This window comes from Neoarius graeffei, chromosome 9 (genome assembly GCF_027579695.1).
Source record: "Neoarius graeffei isolate fNeoGra1 chromosome 9, fNeoGra1.pri, whole genome shotgun sequence".
In the NCBI taxonomy this organism is placed as follows: Eukaryota; Metazoa; Chordata; class Actinopteri; order Siluriformes; family Ariidae; genus Neoarius; species Neoarius graeffei.
In genome coordinates, this window is record NC_083577.1 from 18038721 (window position 1) to 18060363 (window position 21643).

At 42.9% G+C, this 21643-nt stretch overlaps 1 protein-coding gene across 5 annotated transcripts in view; it reads left to right on the plus strand.

Annotated features, from left to right (window-relative positions):
- Positions 1-21643, plus strand: part of LOC132891144 (uncharacterized) — a 54739-nt gene that overhangs the window by 21331 nt on the left and 11765 nt on the right. For 2 of the 5 annotated variants that reach the window (XM_060928604.1, XM_060928602.1), the window contains exons 5-8: positions 11-234; positions 437-588; positions 684-793; positions 2200-2504. In XM_060928604.1, coding sequence (XP_060784587.1) covers positions 11-234; positions 437-454 — 242 coding nt within the window. In that variant the 3' untranslated portion in view covers positions 455-588; positions 684-793; positions 2200-2504. Of the gene's footprint in view, positions 1-10; positions 235-436; positions 589-683; positions 794-2199; positions 2505-4491; positions 4519-21643 lie in introns of those variants that run through there. The other 3 variants (XM_060928605.1, XM_060928607.1, XM_060928606.1) reach the window with 3 other exon arrangements.

The window sequence follows — 21643 nt, forward strand, 5'->3', positions numbered from 1 at the left end:
ATGTCTTCAGGTGGTTCAGTTGACTTCATGGACAGCTCGAAAACCCAAGCAAGACACTACAAGACCCTCCAAGAAATGTTCAAGTCCAAAAAGCCAAACAAAGCTGCGATAACTCATTTGCTGAACCTGGAATTTGAGTCTCGAAGACGCTTCATCACCTCTGATGTGTTAAAGGAGCAAGACAGACCAACAAAGATTCTAGAGGCTTACCCATGTTTCCGAGAACTGGATCACGTAAGTGATGATCCTATTCAGTCCACGTTTTCAGCTCTTCCAAGGACTTATTTTAGCACGACATAATTGGCATAATGTTCATATACCTTAGACATTATAGATCTTTTTTGAAGAACGTTAGTCATCCGAATGTTTGACAAGGACTAGCAGTGAACATTTTTTTTTAGTGAATTTTCTTTCTGTATCTGAATTTATTTTTCAGGTGCTGGATGAGCTATAGCAAGTCATCCAACCAACCAACCAACTCCCAGTACATCTCTGAGATGAACAGCAGATGGGAAACCTTCTATTCAAAGGTCCAGTTTTATGGGGTGATGAAGAAAGCCATGAAGCCTCCTAAAACTTTGAATGGAGGTGAAGTCACAATATATTGACTTGTTCATTTTATATAATAATGTGTCAAGTTATTTATGGTACCACCTTGTCTTGTGCCTTTTCCATTAAACCAGTGGAGCATGTCACAGCTATGTTCTGAGCCCTGCCACTGCTCTTCCCGTCCAGCACCATGCCACCTAAGAAGCTAGGCTTAAGCAGCGAGACTGTTTTCCATGTCCTTACGGTGAGATTTACAGACTTACTGCAATATTTCATGCTATATATTTCAGTTATTCACACATATATTTTATGTCAGGTTTAGTTACTTTGAGATAAACTTTTTATCATTTCAAAAGGTCCAAAGGGGAAGTGTTCTCCATAGTGTAGTTGTTGTAATACTAACTTCATTTGAACTACAGTAGCTGTGGTGCATTCAGTATTTGCAGTACTCAACAATGACAGTACAACATCTTCTCCCTCTCAGGGATTATTGCGACTATATGTTTTGAAGTGGGCGGCATGGTGGTGTAGTGGTTAGTGCTGTCGCCTCACAGCAAGAAGGTCCAGGTTCGAGCCCCGTGGCCGGCGAAGGCCTTTCTGTTCGGAGTTTGCATGTTCTCCACGTGGGTGTGCTCCGGTTTCCCCCACAGTCCAAAGACATGCAGGTTAGGTTAACTGGTGACTCTAAATTGACCGTAGGTGTGAATGTGAGTGTGAATGGTTGTCTGTGTCTATTGGCCCTTTTCCACTACCCTTTTTCAGCCCGACACTGCTCGCGTTTCGACTATCTCAGAACAGCACGACTCAGCTCGCTTCAGCCCTGCTCAGCCCCCAAAACTTGCACGGTTTTGGAGTAGGGCTGAAGTGAGCCAAACCGAGCTGAGTGAGGCTAGGGGCGTGAGGAGACACTCCCCTGTGCACTGATTGGTGAGGAGGAGTGTCCTCACATGCCCACACGCCCCGCGAGCATGCTGGGATCTGTAAACACCGTAAACCCGGAAAAAGAAGAATTACGAATTACGAGAATTTCTGAAGCCTTATGCGCCTCGCCTCATCTATACGCTCTTGCCAGTGTCTGTTGGCGTTGTCGGTGACAACAAGCCACAGCACCAAGACCAGCAACACTAACGACTCCATGTCCTCCATGTTTATTGTTTACTCTCCGGGTCGTGAGACTACCGCTTAAAAGGTCACTGATGTCACTGTTTGCGCCGCCTAACGACATCACGTGACGTCCACCCACTTTCGCTAACTCCACCCAATGTGTCCACCCACTTCCAGCCAGCACGGTTCAGCGCAGTTGTAGTCGAAATGCAACTCCAACAGCCCCACTCAGCTCGACTCAGCCCAACTCAGCACGGCACGGCTCAGCCCAACTCAGCCGCGTTGGTAGTGGAAAAGCGGCATATGTGTCAGCCCTGTGATGACCTGGCGACTTGTCAAGGGTGTACCCCGCCTTTCGCCCGTAGTCAGCTGGGATAGGCTCCAGCTTGCCTGCGACCCTGTAGAACAGGATAAAGCGGCTACAGATAATGAGATGAGATGAGATGTTTTGAAGTACAATTATGATTTCACCAATGTCCTAGTCCACGTCAAAGTGTGTTACTTGTGATGTTTTTCTAATCCTCTACACTGATTTGTGTCATCTAGACTTCAGAGGATCCTGATGGTTTCCTGTGCCAGCGACCACTGTCTTGTCCAGTTGTGCTTGTTTCTGAGGACAACTGCATGATCGCCATTGGAAACATGCCAGTGACCACCTTCAACATTGAGAGGTTTGATGAGGGACTGCTGTACTTCATGGCATATTACTATGCCCTGCACCTCACTTACCCAAAGTGTATTTCCACACTTCTGTCAGTACTGCAAACAGAAATTCTCCAAGATTCCATTCATGAGCAAGATTTGACCCCTTCCTACAAAAAAGGCATTGGCGAGTGGAAGTCCTTCATTGAGTGAGTGAGTCTCTTTGTTTCTTGTGTGTTCTGTTCCTTGACACTGCCTCACTCTATCTCATGTAAGACTTTCAAAGAAAGTCAAAGTTCTGTTTCATAAAAGGTTTATCACTGTTAGCCACATTTGTTGGTGAAATTGAAAACTTTTCCTGTACAATATTGTGCAATAACAGCAGCTGCAAAGTTATGTTAATTGTTATAGTATGCTGCAACATTGTTATAGTATGCTGCAACATTAAACATTTTTGGTGGAAGGGCACCTTTAACGTTGATCTTCATACCATATTCCACTGTGGTCTCCTGCATTTTATCCATCGTGAGCTGTAGACCTTCAATCAAACTGGCTAAGGTTGCTTGATCATCCGCTTAACACACTGTCTTTATGAGATGACCTCCTACTCGAATACCTTCGTTCATATTGCTTAAAGCATCTCTTAGCATGGCTTCAGCATATATGTTGAAAAGTATGGGGGACAACGAGCAGACTTGTCTTATGCCACGACCAATCACTGCTGGGTCTGTCAAACCATCGTTCAACCTGACTCTCACTCTTTGCCCCAGATACAGTGGTGCTTGAAAGTTTGTGAACCCTTTAGAATTTTCTATATTTCTGCATAAATATGACCTAAAACATCATCAGATTTTCACACAAGTCCTAAAAGTAGATAAAGAGAACCCAGTTAAACAAATGAAACAAAAATATTCTACTTGGTCATTTATTAATTGAGGAAAATGATCCAATATTACATATCTGAGAGTGGCAAAAGTATGTGAACCTTTGCTTTCAGTATCTGCTGTGACCCCCTTGTGCAGCAATAACTGCAACTAAATGTTTGCGGTAACTGTTGATCAGTCCTGCACACCAGCTTGGAGGAATTTTAGCCCGTTCCTCCATACAGAACAGCTTCAACTCTGGGATGTTGGTGGGTTTCCTCACATGAACTGCTCGCTTCAGGTCCTTCCACAACATTTCGATTGGATTAAGGTCAGGACTTTGACTTGGCCATTCCAAAACATTAACTTTATTCTTCTTTAACCATTCTTTGGTAGAACGACTTGTGTGCTTAGGGTCGTTTTCTTGCTGCATGACCCACTTTCTCTTGAGATTCAGTTCATGGACAGATGTCTTGACATTTTCCTTTAGAATTCGCTGGTATAATTCAGAATTCATCGTTCCATCAATGATGGCAAGTCGTCCTGGCCCAGATGCAGCAAAACAGAACCAAACCATGATACTACCACCACCATGTCTCACAGATGGGATAAGGTTCTTATGCTGTAATGCAGTGTTTTCCTTTCTCCAAACATAACGTTTCTCATTTAAACCAAAATGTTCTATTTTGGTCTCAACTGTCCACGAAACATTTTTCCAATAGCCTTCTGGCTTGTCCACGTGATCTTTAGCAAACTGCAGATGAACAGCAATGTTCTTTTTGGAGAGCAGTGGCTTTCTCCTTCCAACCCTGCCATGCACACCATTGTTGTTCAGTGTTTTCCTGATGGTGGACTCATGAACATTAACATTAGCCAATGTGAGAGAGGCCTTCAGTTACTTAGAAGTTACCCTGGGGTCCTTTGTGACCTCGCTGACTATTACACGTCTTGCTCTTGGAGTGATCTTTGTTGGTCAACCACTCCTGGGGAGGCTAATAGTGGTCTTGAATTTCCACTATTTCTACACTATCTGTCTGACTGTGGATTGGTGGAGTCCAAACTCTTTAGAGATGGTTTTGTAACCTTTTCCAGCCTGATGAGCATCAACAATGCTTTTTCTGAGGTCCTCAGAAATCTCCTTTGTTCGTGCCATGATACACTTCCACAAACATGTGTTATGAAGATCAGACTTTGATAGATCCTTGTTCTTTAAATAAAACAGGGTGCCCACTCACACCTGATTGTCATCCCATTGATTGAAAACACCTGACTCTAATTTCATCTTCAAATTAACTGCTAATCCTAGAGGTTCACATACTTTTGCCACTCACAGATATGTAGGAGCTCAGACATCCGGAGGGATCTTGGAGTAGAGCCACTGCTCTTTCATGTCGAAAGGAGTCATCTAATTAGGATGCCTCCTGGGCACCTTCCTCTGGAGGTTTTCTGGGCACGTCCAACTGGGAGGAGACCTTGGGATAGACCCAGAATACGCTGGAGAGATTATATATCTCATCTGGCCTCGGAGCGCCTTGGGATCCCCCAGGAGGAGCTGGAAAGCATTGTTGTGGAAAGGGACGCCTGGAATACCCTGCTTAGCCTGCTGCCTCCGTAACCTGACTTCAGATAAGCAGAAGAAAATGGATGGATCATAATAACAGAAGACCATATAAACTGTTAATTCTGTCATCAGGCCATACAACATGTACCTTGTTCGGTAATGTGTTTAGTAATAGGACACTGAAAGGGGGAAACTCCCTTCTCAGGGAAGAAAAAGTCACTGAGGTTACACACACACACACACACACACACATATATATGGGACTGAGTTTGTTTAAACCTGAAAAATAAAATGTGCTTAAATGTTAAACTTGGACTTTTAATAATCATGAGTCCCATGATGTGTGCTATTGTGAATCTCATCTCATCTCATTATCTCTAGCCGCTTTATCCTTCTACAGGGTCGCAGGCAAGCTGGAGCCTATCCCAGCTGACTACGGGCGAAAGTCGGGGTACACCCTGGACAAGTCGCCAGGTCATCACAGGGCTGACACATAGACACAGACAACCATTCACACTCACATTCACACCTACGGTCAATTTAGAGTCACCAGTTAACCTAACCTGCATGTCTTTGGACTGTGGGGGGAACCGGAGCACCCGGAGGAAACCCACGCGGGCAACATGCAAACTCCGCACAGAAAGACCCTCGTCGGCCATGGGGCTCGAACCCGGACCTTCTTGCTGTGAGGCAACAGTGCTAACCACTACACCACCATGCCACCCCGACCAAAGTCATATAAATAAAAATTTATGGTGAAAGTAAGAAATACCGTTACCGACTTGCTCGACTAAGACTGATTTGACTTCATTAATTGTGGGTTGACTCTCATTAAAACAGGATAGATGTTATAACTTATGCAACATACATGTACATGCATGCATTTTCACTGATAAAACGTAAAAAGCTAATTAAATAATCAGATGAACTGAGACAATCACATTCTGAAGCAAATTAAATAATCTTACATGTATACTGGTAACTTAAATACACAATACAAGTTACATGTATTGATTCTTGTACGAAAACGAGGAAGGCCAAAGAGGAGATATGTGGATGTGGTGAGAGAGGACATGAAAGTGGCAGGTGTGGAGTGAATCCTAGAGGTTCACATACCGGTACTTTTGCTACTCACAGATATGTAATATTGGATCATTTTCCTCAATAAATAAATGACCAAGTACAATATTTTTGTCTCATTTGTTTAACTGGGTTATTTTTATCTACTTTTAGGACTTGTGTGAAAATCTGATGATGTTTTAGGCCATATTTATGCAGAAATATAGAAAATTCTAAAGGGTTCACAAACTTTCAAGCACCACTGTATCTACCACATATTACAATATCAGTAGACATTTTATATTTTGGTTTAGGAATGACGTGACCTTTGACCTGGATTTCCATGTGGCTACCATGTCAATTGCCTGTTGACATTTACTGGTAAACTACAAAACTAGAAATTAATACAAAACAACAACGAATGATTAACAAAATGTGATCTACGAAAATACTTAGGAAGTGGAACAAAAAGATTTTCTGATGCAGGTTAAACATTCAGTTCATTTGTTCACAAACATTAGAATTACTTCCTCATTGACGTAAGCACCGACATCCATATATTTATATAAAAGATATTTTGTATTAAATATAAGTCTGTGTAAAACAATTTTTAAATCAAAACTATGTTTTGTTAACTTAATACCACATACCGATCATTTATTTATTTATTTTAATAAATAATAATCTGAATGTCGATAATTGTGGAACGGTGTCAATAACTGTGGACAAAGGTGTCAATAATCGTGGAACGGTGTCATGTGATCTGATACGCGAAGTAATCAGGAATCATCTAATTTTTTTTTCCAGTGGAAGTTTGAGTAATTATTCATACACGATTTACATATTGAAAGTCTTTTCTACTTTTGTAATGGCCAAACAATCATTAAAGCATATACGCAGAGCCATGGCCTCACTTTGGTTTATAAATGCTTTGAGACCTCAAGAATGGCACAGGAATAGTTTTAAGCATGAACAATAAATCTAATATAGTAATTTTTACAATTAAAGTGATTCATATAGGTAGCAGTCTGAGTGAATGACCTTGACATCTGTGATGTCGCAGCAGGAAGGCTATCGGTCTCATCACCATTTCCGCTTTAATAAAACACAGAGCTGACTGCAACTCCAATCCTCCATTTTGAGCTAATTTATCGCCATATCACGTAGATGTGTCGCTGCACCCACCAGCAACACGACAGAAGGTGGATTTACGTTGCATTCATGGCCCAAGAATGTTCAAACTGCAAAGATTTGGACATGTTTTGCGAGAAGTTCACAGGCACATTGGGCGGCTACGAAGTGGTCTCTCCTCTGCTCTGCACATTTTACTGAGGACTCGTATGAAACCTCTGATCTGTTGAGGAGCGTTGGCTATAAGCCCGTATTGAAAGAGGGTGCAGTACCAACAATGAAAGAAAACTATAAGAAAAAGTATTAATTTATTTATTTTAAAAAGGAAAGTTCAGTTGCACCAGTTCTCCCGGAGTGTGAGCCGAGGGTTGTTGGTAAAACCCGGGACGGAATGTGCCGTGACATATTATCGCTCGGGCAGTGACCTCCCCACGGTTGTTGATAAAACCAGTGACATCCCGTCCCAAGTTTTAGTAACTGCCTGAGCCGAGCAGTAATGGCAGAGTACTCAGTATGGAGAAAATGGAGAATGAGTGGACCAGCCATCTGATTTGTCCGCTGGATATTGCTGCCATCTTGCCCTTATGTGGAAGAAGCGAATGAACGGAGAACTGAATGGGGGGCGTCGTGGCTTGGGTGGATGGGACGCCGTGCTGTGGGTCCGGGGACCTGGGTTCGATTCCGACCCAGGGTAGTTTCCCAATCCCTCCCTGTCTCTCTCTCCCCTGCTCGTTTCCTGTCTCTACGCTGTCCTGTCCAGTGGAGGTGAAAAAAGCCCCAAAAAAATCTCTTAAAAAAAAAAAGAACGGAGAACTGAATGAACAACTGAAAGTCAGATTATTTCAAAACAATCAGCCACAAGATCGGCTTTCATGAAGCGAGAACACAGACGGGTAAGCTCCAACTCTCATTTGGATACAAAACAACAAAAACAACACATTGTTTACATGCATCTAGATTAATACATGTAACTTGTATTGTGTATTTAAGTTACCGATATAAAATTATTTATTTGCTTCAGAATGTGATTGTCTCAGTTCATCTGATTATTTAATTAGCCTTTTACGTTTTATCAGTGAAAATGCATGCATGTACATGTATGTTGCATAAGTTATAGCACCTATCCTGTTTTAATGAAAGTCAACCCACAGTTAATGAAGTCAAATCAGTCTTAGTTGAGCAAGTCGGTAATGGTATTTCTTACTTTCACCATAAATTTTTATTGATATGGCTTTGGTCTATACCTATCAAAGGCCTCAGGCTTAAAACCAGTTACCACTGTGACATCACACACTCAGGGCTGGCTGGCTCAGCGGGGCAGCTCGAATGCCAACTTTGTGGTTGATTTTAACTCTCAAAAAAAAAAAAAAAAAATATATATATATATATATATATATATATATATATATATATATATATATATATATATATATATACACAACCCCGATTCCAAAAAAGTTGGGACAAAGTACAAATTGTAAATAAAAACGGAATGCAATAATTTACAAATCTCAAAAACTGATATTGTATTCACAATAGAACATAGACAACATATCAAATGTCAAAAGTGAGACATTTTGAAATTTCATGCCAAATATTGGCTCATTTGAAATTTCATGACAGCAACACATCTCAAAAAAGTTGGGACAGGGGCAATAAGAGGCTGGAAAAGTTAAAGGTACAAAAAAGGAACAGCTGGAGGACCAAATTGCAACTCATTAGGTCAATTGGCAATAGGTCATTAACATGACTGGGTATAAAAAGAGCATCTTGGAGTGGCAGCGGCTCTTAGAAGTAAAGATGGGAAGAGGATCACCAATCCCCCTAATTCTGCACCGACAAATAGTGGAGCAATATCAGAAAGGAGTTCGACAGTGTAAAATTGCAAAGAGTTTGAACATATCATCATCTATAGTGCATAATATCATCAAAAGATTCAGAGAATCTGGAATAATCTCTGTGGGTAAGGGTCAAGGCCAGAAAACCATACTGGGTGCCCGTGATCTTTGGGCCCTTAGACGGCACTGCATCACATACAGGCATGCTTCTGTATTGGAAATCACAAAATGGGCTCAGGAATATTTCCAGAGAACATTATCTGTGAATACAATTCACTGTGCCATCCGCTGTTGCCAGCTAAAACTCTATAGTTCAAAGAAGAAGCCGTATTTAAACATGATCCGGAAGCGCAGACGTCTTCTCTGGGCCAAGGCTCATTTAAAATGGACTGTGGCAAAGTGGAAAACTGTTCTGTGTTCAGATGAATCAAAATCTGAAGTTCTTTATGGAAATCAGGGACGCCGTGTCATTGGGACTAAAGAGGAAAAGGACGACCCAAGTTGTTATCAGCGCTCAGTTCAGAAGCCTGCATCTCTGATGGTATGGGGTTGCATTAGTGCATGTGGCATGACCAAAAACATCATCAGATTTTTGCACAAGTCCTAAAAGCGTCATTCCTTGTGAAATCATCAGATTTTCCAAAATCTTCCCGGGTCACCGACTCGGATTCTCATGATTTTTTTTTACAAGTACCCACATATGCCTGATGAACACATGCAAAAATATTTCTGCTTAATTCCAAGTAGTTTTTTAGATATAATTTTTTAAATCAGGGTACCCACAATCCTATTTTACACTCGCGAATGCATTTTGAGCTTTTTTTTCATTTTTAAAAGGCATTATCTCAGCTTAAAATGCAGATATAAAGCTCAAATTTGGAATACACCCTATTTGGGCACCCCAGATACAGTAGTAAATTTCAAAAGTGGGATACAGAGCTAATTTTTCATTCTGTAGCATCACAAAAATGGCAATTTGTCCATTCTCGCAAAAAATTACAAAATTTCAAAGAGCTGTACTAAAGAAGGGATTCAATGGATAATCTTCATATTGTAGAATACACATATCTGGGGTACTAGTTATATGTGTGTAAAACATTGTGGTTATAACTTGAAGGGTTTTTGAATTATTGACTCTTGAAAATCGAACATGATCATAGAATGTCAAAAATAGGCCTCCAATCTCTTTATGATTTGACCATGTGGGCAAGTGCTCAGCCACTTCATAATTTTTCTGTGGAGAGCATATTGATATACCAACTTTATGTCAAAATTTTTTCTCTAGCTCAAATGCCTTCATAGTGAAAAAAATTTGCAAAGTAGGGTACCGTAACATGGTGCAAACCAATCTTGAACCTGTATTTGCATATTCAGAAAGCAATATATCAGCTCTGAATGGAAGCATAAAGCTCAAATTTGGTATTTACAATATTTGGCACCCCAAAATAATGGATCAACTTTGAAAGACAGATTACTGAGCTTATTTTTTCTTTCATGGCATCATAAATTTAGCAATTCAGTCATCGCAATAATCAATTGATATTATAGAAACAATATGCCTGGTAAAAAGAAAGGGTTTTTATTCTACAATTAGCATAAAATAAACATTAATAACCATCATCAGATTTACTTTGTATAATTACAAAAAACAGCAGAAATACAAAGTTTTTAACAGTACTTGACAGTACTTAAAATTCTTCGGCTTCAAATCCATATCCAAAGCACTGATCTCTCTCTCTCTCTCTCTCTCTAATATATATATATATATATATATATATATATATATATATTTCTATACCTATATATGTATTATATATACACATGTACATGTATATCATGTGTCTAATGGGAAGATTTTTCCAATAATTTCACAGTAGTTTTCAACTTTTGAATTTCAGGAAAATATCTTTAACTTTTTTTTAAGTCTGTTTCAGCAAGCTTGTATCGCCTGCCACTAGCGTCTTTGTGACAAAGAAAAAATGTGTTTTGTTCACATTGCTGGCTGCCCAGTTGTATATTCTCTCAGCTATAAGAATTCCAGCATATTATGTGCCCCGTAGAAGCACCACTGATAGCTGATGCTAGTGGCAGGCGATACAAGCTTGCTGAAACAGACTTTAAAAAAGTTAAAGATATTTTCCTGAAATTCAAAAGTTGAAAACTACTGTGAAATTCTTGGAAAAATCTTCCCATTAGACACATGATATACATGTACATGTATATATAATACATATATAGGTATATATTGATCAGTGCTTTGGATATGGATTTGAAGCTGAAGAATTTTAAGTACTGTTAAAAACTTTGTATTTCTGCTGTTTTTTATAATTATACAAAGTAAATCTGATGATGGTTGTTAATGTTTATTTTATGCTAATTGTAGAATAAAAACCCTTTCTTTTTACCAGGCATATTGTTTCTATAATATCAATTGAATATTGCGATGATGACTGAATTCCTAAATTTATGATGCCATGAAAGAAAAAATAAGCTCAGTAATCTGTCTTTCAAAGTTGATCCATTATTTTGGGGTGCCAAATATTGTAAATACCAAATTTGAGCTTTATGCTTCCATTCAGAGCTGATATATTGCTTTCTGAATATGCAAATACAGGTTCAAAATTGGTTTGCGCCATGTTACGGTATCCTACTTTGCAAATTTTTTTCACTATGAAGGCATTTGAGCTAGATAAAAAAAATTTTGGCATAAAGTTGATATATCAATATGCTCTCCACAAAAAAATTATGAAGTGGCTGAGCACTTGCCCACATGGTCAAATCATAAAGAGACTGGAGGCCTATTTTTGACATTCTACGATCATGTTTGATTTTCAAGAGTCAATAATTCAAAAACCCTTCAAGTTATGACCACAATGTTTTACACACATATACAGTAACTAGTACCCCAGATATGTGTATTCTACAATATTAAGATTATCCATTGAATCCCTTCTTTAGTACAGCTCTTTGAAATTTTGTAATTTTTTGCAAGAATGGACAAACTGCCATTTTTGTGATGCTACAGAATGAAAAATTAGCTCTGTATCTCATTTTTGAAGTTTACTGCTGTATCTGGGGTGCTCAAATAGGGTGTATTCCAAATTTGAGCTTTATATCTGCATTTTTAGCTGAGATAATGCCTTTTAAAAAATTTTAAAAAAGCTCAAAATGTGTTTGTGAGTGAAAAATAGGATTGTGGGTACCCTTATTAAAAAAAATTATATCTAAAAAACTACTTGGAATTAAGCAGAAATATTTTGCATGTGTTCATCAGACATATGTGGGTACTTGCAAAAAAAAATCATGAGAATCCGAGTCGGTGGCCTGGGAGGCACCTGATGATTTCACATGGAGTGACCCAAAAGTAGATAAAGAGAACCCAGTTAAAAAAATGAGACAAAAATATTATACTTGGTCATTTATTTATTGAGGAAAATGATCCAATATTATATATTTGTGAGTGGCAAAAGTATGTGAACCTCTAGGATTAGCAGTTAATTTGAAGGTGAAATTAGAGTCAGGTGTTTTCAGTCAATGGGATGACAATCAGGTGTGAGTGGGCACCCTGTTTTATTTAAAGAACAGGGATCTATCAAAGTCTGATCTTCACAACACCTTTGCGGAAGTGTATCATGGCACGAACAAAGGAGATTTCTTAGGACCTCAGAAAAAGTGTTGTTGATGCTCATCAGGCTGGAAAAGGTTACAAAACCATCTCTAAAGAGTTTGGACTCCACCAATCCACAGTTAGACAGATTGGGTAGAAATGGAGGAAATTCAAGACCATTGTTACCCTCCCCAGGAGTGGTCGACCAACAAAGATCACTCCAAGAGCAAGGCGAGTAATAGTCGGCGAGGTCACAAAGGACCCCAGGGTAATTTCTAAACAACTGAAGGTCTCTGTCACATTGGCTAATGTTAATGTTCAGGAGTCTACCATCAGGAGAACACTGAACAACAATGGTGTGCATGGCAGGGTTGCAAGGAGAAAGCCACTGCTCTCCAAAAAGGACATTGCTGCTTGTCTGCAGTTTGCTAAAGATCACGTGGACAAGCCAGAAGGCTATTGGAAAAATGTTTTGTGGATGGATGAGACCAAAATAGAACTTTTTGGTTTAAATGAGAAGTGTTATGTTTGGAGAAAGGAAAACACTGCATTCCAGCATAAGAACCTTATCCCATCTGTGAAACATGGTGGTGGTGGTGGTAGTATCATGGTTTGGGCCTGTTTTGCTGCATCTGGGCCAGGACAGCTTGCCATCATTGATGGAACAATGAATTCTGAATTATACCAGCGAATTCTAAAGGAAAATGTCAGAACATCTGTCCATGAACTGAATCTCAAGAGAAGGTGGGTCATTCAGCAAGACAACGACCCTAAGCACACAAGTCATTCTACCAAAGAATGGTTAAAGAAGAATAAAGTTAATTTTTTGGAATGGCCAAGTCAAAGTCCTGACTTTAATCCAATCGAAATGTTGTGGAAGGACCTGAAGCGAGCAGTTCATGTGAGGAAACCCACCAACATCCCAGAGTTGAAGCTGTTCTGTACGGAGGAATGGACTAAAATTCCTCCAAGCCGGTGTGCAGGACTGATTAACAGTTACCGGAAACATTTAGTTGCAGTCGTAGCTGCACAACAGGGTCACAGATATGTAATATTGGATCATTTTCCTCAATAAATAAATTACCAAGTATAATATTTTTGTCTCATTTGTTTAACTGGGTTTTCTTTATCTACTTTTAGGACTTGTGTGAAAATCTGATGATGTTTTAGGTCATATTTATTCAGAAATATAGAAAATTTTAAAGGGTTCACAAACTTTCAAGCACTACTATAGATAGATAGATTGACAGACATTGGCTTTGATCTCGTCGGGGACATTTCCATCAAAATTGTGACACAGTCACAGTGTTCATCCCAGATATCAATATCAGATTTTCAACACAAACTGACAAGACAATCAGACAGAGTTTTTTTTCCCTCTTCCTATAGGGGGTCCATGCAAATGGCGCTGTGCACACATGTAAAAATAAACACACACAGTGTTATATCAATATTCACAGGTGAAATGTCCGTCCACAACCTTTGACCTGACGATTTGTACAGTTCACTGCTGCACATGTAGGCATTTTTTTTCTAATTTTTCTCACCGACTACATAAATAACTCGTCCAAATTTGTGTATCTTCCAGTAGTCTAAATGACCGTTCTGCTCCATGATGGGAGTGGTAAGATGGCAGCCAGCTGGCGACGAGCCTATGGACTCTCCAGATTTTATATAGAGCTCAGTGATGTTTTCTATAATCTAATCCTGTAGATAATAACAACAGAAAGGTTTACAATACCAGAGCATCAGTGTCATGGTCATGTTGTTGGGTTTGATCTTACCCTGTATCTGTGATGAAGATCTTTTCTCTTCTGTCTCCTGCCTTCTGTAAAAGACTGGGAACAAAAATAGTAGCTGTTAAAGACAAGAACTTTAATCCCTTTAAGACTGTAGTCTCAGCTTTAGTCCAAATTTTACTGCAATAAATGGAGCAAGTGAATAATTATTTAGAGAACACAGAACTAAATACATCACCAACATTGTGGACCTGGAGAAAAATCTGTCCCTGTTTTAAGTTTCTATTTTTTTTTCTTCTTCCGACAGTCCCCTCCAAAAGTACTGGAATATCAAGGCCAGCTCTTTTGTTTTTGCTTTACACTGAAGACATTTGGGTTTGAGATCCAAAGATGAATGAGAGAAGAGATCAGAATTCCAGCTGTTTCAGTTCTTTTTACTTATATTACCATTTCTGGCTTTAGCATTCAAAACATTAGCCGTAAGACATTTTCACCTGAATAAATGTTTACACAATTTCCTCTAAAGCATTTCTGAAAGCATTGTAGTATCAGTAAAGACCAAGGAACTACAATATACATCAAAACAGCTGCTAATGACAGTGGAACACATCCATTACTGTGACTTTAAAGGGGAACTGAAGTCATTTTTAAACTTGCTTTATGTAGAATCAGACCAGGTGGGTGCAGGCCAGAACTGAGTTCTCAAAAACCACTTTATTTTTAGCTTTTCAGCTTTGCAACCATTCACTCTCCCAGGCCTGCCCACGTACGCACACAAGTGTTCTGGTTGGGGGAGAGCTCTCTTCCTCTACTCTCCCTCTCCTCTTATAGGGCACGGTCACTGGGGAAGACACACAAACACAGGTTAATTCCCATCAGGTGCAGTGATTCTACCACTTACCTTCCCTGACTCCGCCTTCCATTCACAGACTGACGTTTGACCACGCCCCCGCTGCCACATACCCCCACTGCCCGAGGGAGCCGTCCGGCCTGCAGCCGACTCCCCCCCCCCCCCCCCCCCCCCCCCCTTGACGGGAGAGGAAATCCGCCATGACCATCTGTGCCCCCGGCCTGTGGACCACCTCAAATTTAAATGGCTGGAGTGCCAGATACCAATGGGTGATCCGCGCGTTGGCATCCTTCATGTGGTGGAGCCACTGGAGGGGCGCGTGGTCCGAACAGAGGGTGAAAGGGCACCCCAGCAGGTAGTAGCGGAGGGTGAGGACTGCCCAGTTGATGGCGAGGCATTCCTTTTCTATTGTGCTGTACCTACCCTCACGTACTGACAGCTTCTGGCTGATATACAGCACAGGACATTCCTCCCCCTCCACCGCCTGGGACAGAACAGCCCCCAGCCCTCTGTCCGATGTGTCCGTCTGCAAAATAAAGGGGAGAGAAAAGTCAGGGGAGTGTAACAGTGGCCCCCCACACAGTGCACCCTTTACCTCAGAGAAAGCCCACTGGTATTGATCTGTCCACTGGACCGGATCTGGTGCTTCCTTTTTAATGAGATCAGTCAGTGGGCTGGTGACATCCAAATAATTAGGTATAACCCTACGATAGTAGCCAGCCAGCCCCAGGAACTCTCTCACCCCCTTTTTGGTCTTGGGCCTCGGGCAGGCCACAATCGCTGCTGTCTTATTAATTTGGGGACACACCTGCCCATTGCCCAAGTGGAAACCCAGATACCGTACTTCCACCCACCCAATCACACACTTCTTCAGGTTGGCTGTGAGACCTGCTTGGCTCAGCGATCTACGGACGGCCCTTAGGTGTTCTAAGTGCCGCGGCCAGTCATTACTGTAAATAATAATATCATCTAAGTAGGCGGCCGCATAGGTGGCGTGGAGGCGGAGGACCCTGTCCATAAGCTGCTGGAATGTAGCGGGCGCCCCAAACAGTTCAAAAGGAAGTGTGATGAACTGGTGTAAGCCAAACAGTGTGGAAAAGGTCGTTTTCTCTCGGGATAGAGGAGTCAAGGGGATCTCCAGTGTCGAATAAAAATAAGCCGTGCCTGGCCAATCGAGCAACTTGTCAATACGAGGCATTGGGTACGTGTCAAATTTAGACACCGCGTTGACTGTTCTATAATCCACACAGAACCGGACTGACCCGTCGGCCTTGGGAACCAAGACCACCGGGCTGCTCCAGTCACTGTGGGACTCCTCGATGATGCCCATTTCGAGCATGGCCTCAAGTTCTTCCCGAACCACCTTTTTTTTGTGTTCGGGCAGTCTGTAAGGGCGGCTGTGCACTACTACCCCCGGGGGTGTCTCAATGTGGTGTTCGATGAGGCGGGTACGGCTGGGCAGGGGCGAAAACACATCAGAAAATTCTGTCTGCAACTGGGCGACCTCTGTGAGCTGGGTCAGGGAGAGGTGGTCTCCACAGGGGACCGGAGTGGTGGGCAATGTCAATTTTCCTTTTTGAACCTCCGGCCCCAGCTCCGCCTTCTCCAGAACCACCGACACCAATGCCATGGGGACCTCCTCGTTCCAGCGTTTTAGTAGATTGAGGTGGTAAATCTGTAGCGCCCCACCCCTGTCTGTTCGCCTCACCTCATAGTCTATGTCCCCGACTCGCCGTGTGACCTCAAAGTGTCCTTGCCACCTGGCGATCAATTTGGAGCTCGATGTGGGCAACAACACAAGTACTTTATCTCCCGGTGTGAATTCACTAAGGCGCGTGCCCCTGTTGTGCAGACGGACTTGACGTTCTTGGACCTGCCGCAAATTCTCCTGGGTTAGGTGTGTGAGTGTGTGGAGTTTGGCACGCAGGTCGATAACGTATTGAATTTTGTTTTTACTGGTTGAAGGTCCCTGTGAAAAGGCAGCCCTGCCTTTCCACAAACGTGTCAGACTTTTGCGCTACAATTTAGTCTGCTAATGTTATCTGGCAGGCACTAACACGGACACCTGCACACACACACACGCACACACAAATATTGGACTCTCAATCGCGGAGCCGGCAACCGCGTTTGGAGTTCTTTGCAGCACTAAACATTTCAAGAACTTTCAGTACTCACCCAATGGACTAATCAGCACAGCGCTCGGTGAGGTACCCGCCGAGATTGCTCCATACTCCCATTCCATTCCGTTTAACACATATTGCATACACAAACACTCACACTTCCTGGTGCACAAACTTTCTTTCCCCTGGAAAACACGAGCTGTGGGAACTGGGATGTTTTATTTCCCAAATAGCCAATCAGAGACATTTATGACCGTAGGGATGAAAGTAAAATGATTATGGGTTAAATGTGCATTTGGGATGCAGTAATGATGATTTGATGTGATGTATGTTTTATACCGAGAATATATTTTCCTTAATAGTAATGTAGAATGTACATGCATGTATTTTAACAGGGATTTAGAGTAGTATAATTTTGTTGTCTCACCTTTTTGTTTTGTCAGAATGGTTTCAACCACTTATTCAGTTAATTAGGTAATTTTTCAATTAGGCAGTGTATAAAAACAGCAGTTTTCTCAGTCTGGGTGTGGGAGCTTAGGAGAAAGACTGGTGTTGGAGACTGTCTGTTGAAAGCTGGTTTTTTGTGCTTATTGTAGATTTATAGGTAGTTTTATTTGACAACCATTGTGTTGATTTTTTTTCTTTTTTGTTTATTTTTGAAAAGTTTTTTTTGTTATTGCACTGTAGAGTACTGCAAATAAATCTGCCCCTCCGCATTTGCACTGTACGTTCCCATTGTGCTTCCTTTTCTTCAGTTTGGTGACCACCCTGCAGTGAAGGCTGAGCTGGACGGCTCAGCTACTTCACAGTCCCTCCTCCCAATTTTCACATAGCACATCCAGAATGCCATGCGGCTTATGCCTGTATAATAATTTGAACGGGGAGAACCCCGTGGAGGCTTGCAGGACCTCTGGCACTGTGAATAACAGGGGCTCAAGCCATTTATCCCAGTTGCGTGCGTCTTCGCTTACAAATTCCCTAATTATGTTCTTGAGGGTGCGATTAAACCGTTCGACTAAGCCATCCGTTTGTGGCTGATAAACGCTGGTGCGGATAGGCTTACAAACAGGTCCCAGAATGGCATTGGCGGGAGCAGCTGTCACAGAGCCTATAGGTTACCCAGTAACCCATACAGTTCATGCAGTGTGCGTGACATAAATGTAGTGCCTTGATCAGTCAGAATCTCTTTGGGGATTCTGACTCGGGAGATGATGCGGAAGAGCGCCTCTGCAATACTACGTGCTGAGATATTGCGAAGAGGCACTGCTTCCAGATATCTCATTGCATAGTCTACCAGAACTAAAATAAAGCGATATCCTTGTGCTGTCCGATCTAATGGCCTGACGAGATCCATCCCAATTCTTTCAAACGGGGTCTCGATTAATGGCAGAGGGTGCAAAGGCGCTTTTGGAATGGCCGCGGGATTTACTAACTGGCATTCATGGCATGCCGTACACCACCTACGGACAATGCCGCGAATCCCTGGCCAATAGAACCAGGCCATTATTTGGGCTAGTGTCTTATCCTGCCCTAAATGTCCGGCCATGGGATTAAAGTGAGCCGCCTGGAATATAAATTCCCGGTGGCTCTTTGGGATAAAAAGCTGTGTTATTGGTTCCTTAGTTTGAGTGTCCTGCATCACTCGGTATAATCTATCCTTAATAATGGAAAAATAGGGGAAGGATGGTGTGGCGTTTGGCTGGAGAGTTTGACCATCGATTACTCTCACGACTGCTCTAACGGGAAATCCACAAGGGAATCCCTGAGAGAGGGAGGAGGAGCAGGCTGCTCCTCAATCTGACACGGTGATGACGTAGACTGCTCTGTAACAGCTGCTCCCACCAATGCCATTCTGGGACCTCCCCTCGCTAAACTATGGCAGGCCCCACTCTTCACTAAATGCGTCATTAATTCCCTAAATCCTGGCCAATCAGTCCCCAGAATTATTGAGTGGGTAAGGCGAGGATTAACCGCTGCCTTTACTCTAAATTTTTCCCCTTGAAATAGAATGTGGACCGACACTAAAGGGTAGTTGTGAACATCCCCATGCACACACACAACACCTTCACCAATTGTACTCTCCCCAATGCCTCGTCTTGCACCAGGCTTTGGTGGATTGAGGTCTAATTACAGCCGGAGTCCACCAAAGCCTGATACGTATCCCCTTGGATACTCACTGGTATGCGATACGCTCCGGCCCGATCGAGGGCGGTCCCTGGCACGTTGGGGATCCAGACCACCGCGCCCACCTCCATCATCAAGCACTGATGCTGGAGGTGCCCCGGTTCCCTGCAGCGCCAGCATACCGGCCCAGGCTCTCCCTCTGCACCAGTGTTCCGGACATCACTCACCTGAGGGGGAGAAGACACAGACAAGGAAGTAGGAAACGGTAGGGCACTGCGGGTGCGGCGGGCCGGCTGAGGTAGAGCCGGCCCCCACCTCTGCGGTGGGGGAATGGGGTGAGGATGAGGAGCAGAGGGAGAGAGAGGAGAGATGGGAGAAGAGGAGACACGCTGTCCTGCTGTTGGAACGGCTGTCATATGGTCCTCCGCCAGCTCGATGGCCTGATCCACTGACGCCGGGCAATGGCACTGGACCCACTCCACTGTTTCTTATGGAAATCGGGCGACAAATTGTTCCAGCGCCACCAGGTCGACGATTCCCTCGGCATCGCGGTTGTCGACCCTCAGCCACCACCGGCAGGCATCCCGGAGTTGCTGGCCAAATGCGAATGGTCAGCCAACCTCCTCCAGGTGCAACATGCAGAAGTGCTGCCATTGCTGTTCTGGGGTGCAACCCACACATTGGAGGACAGCCCTGCGGAGGTCCGCGTAGACCAGCCGGCTGTTGGCGGGGAGCTGTAGCGCGGCTAGCTGTGCCTCGCCCATTAGCAAGGGGAGGAGGCGCACCGCGCGCTGTTCCACCAGCCAACCTCACACCTCTGCTGCCTGCTCAAAAAGAGCGAGGAAGGCTTCAGGGTCATCATGTGGACCCATCTTCTTTAGGGTGAGGTGGGGAGGGTCCGCGGTGGTGGTGATCGTGGGCCCCGCCGACGTGAGCAGGTGCCGGAACACCTGGCGATCTTCCTGCTGCGCCAGCACCAGGGCTTCGAACCATTGTTCCTGCTCCTTCTGGAGGGCGATCAGCGCCTGGTGCTGGCTCTGTTGGGCCATGGTGAGAGCATGGATCAGGTCCTTGAAGGGGGAGGACTCCATGGGGCTGTTCTCTTCTGCACCCCGTCCCGGGTTTCGGCACCACTGTAGAATCAGACCATGTGGGTGGAGCACAGAAGCACGGCAGGCCAGAACTGAGTCCTCAAAAAACACTTTATTTTTAGCTTTTCAGCTTTGCAACCATTCACTCTCCCAGGCCTGCCCACGCACGCACACAAGTGTTCTGATTGGGGGAGAGCTCTCTTCCTCTGCTCTCCCTCTCCTCTTATAGGGCTCAGTCACTGGGGAAGACACACAAACACAGGCTAATTCCCATCAGGTGCAGTGATTCTACCACTTACCTTCCCTGACTCCGCCCTCCATTCACAGACCGATGCTTGACCATGTCCCCGCTGCCACACTTTATTTCTTAATTAACGTGTTATTCAATTACGTTTTTGGTTTTATTAACTTTATATCGTGACTCGTAATGGCATATTATATTACACTTATTGGCATTTTGGTTTATAGCCGTGTTGAATGTGGTTAGTTTGGTCCACGGCAGGCGTAGCTTATCCGCGCGATCTTCACGAGACTTGCGCGAGACTTCAAAAGTGAAGTGTCAGCACCGCTATTTTGAAAACTGTTTACACAGCAGTCAGATCACCGTATCATTCCAATTTAGATTAATTTTGAGATTTGCCAGCTTCATCAGTGATGGAGATTATTCCATACAACTTCGAACCATTGGTTAAGTAAAAAAAAAAATGCTTTCAGACACTAGTCCGTCATGCTGGTATTTACGTCATTACTGTCGCACAATTAAAACGTGCCAGATCAGGTGGCTGGTGGGTTTTCAAAATAATAAATACATGCATGTATTTTTCTGATAAATCCATATTATACTGAGCATATTTCCCACATTAATCAATACAAAATACCTGCATCTTTCAGTTTTTTTAAATCAAGGCTGAATACTTTCTTCTTTGCCTTTTATTAAATCAAGTTTGAGACTTTTAATTTGATTTATTTCAGCGCAACCGCAAATCTAATCCGGATAAAAAGGGGAAATGAGTGGAAAACTACTTTCAGCACTACTGCTGGACACTTCGAATACCAGGTCATGCCTTATGGCCTTTCTTCGGCACCCAGCATGTTCCAATGCTTCATCAATGTTGTGCTACGGTACATGCTGGGCAAATATGTCATCATTTACATTGACGGCATCTTGATTTACTCCTCAGATGCCCATCATCACCAGGAACACATCAGAGCAGTCCTCAGGCAACTACTGGAGAACAATCTCTACGTGAAGGCTGAGAAATCTGAGTTTCATCAAAGCAGGATCTCCTTCCTGGGCTATATTATCAGTGCTAAAGGAGTAAGCATGGACTCATCTAAAGTCTCAGCTGGAACATCCTGGCCAAC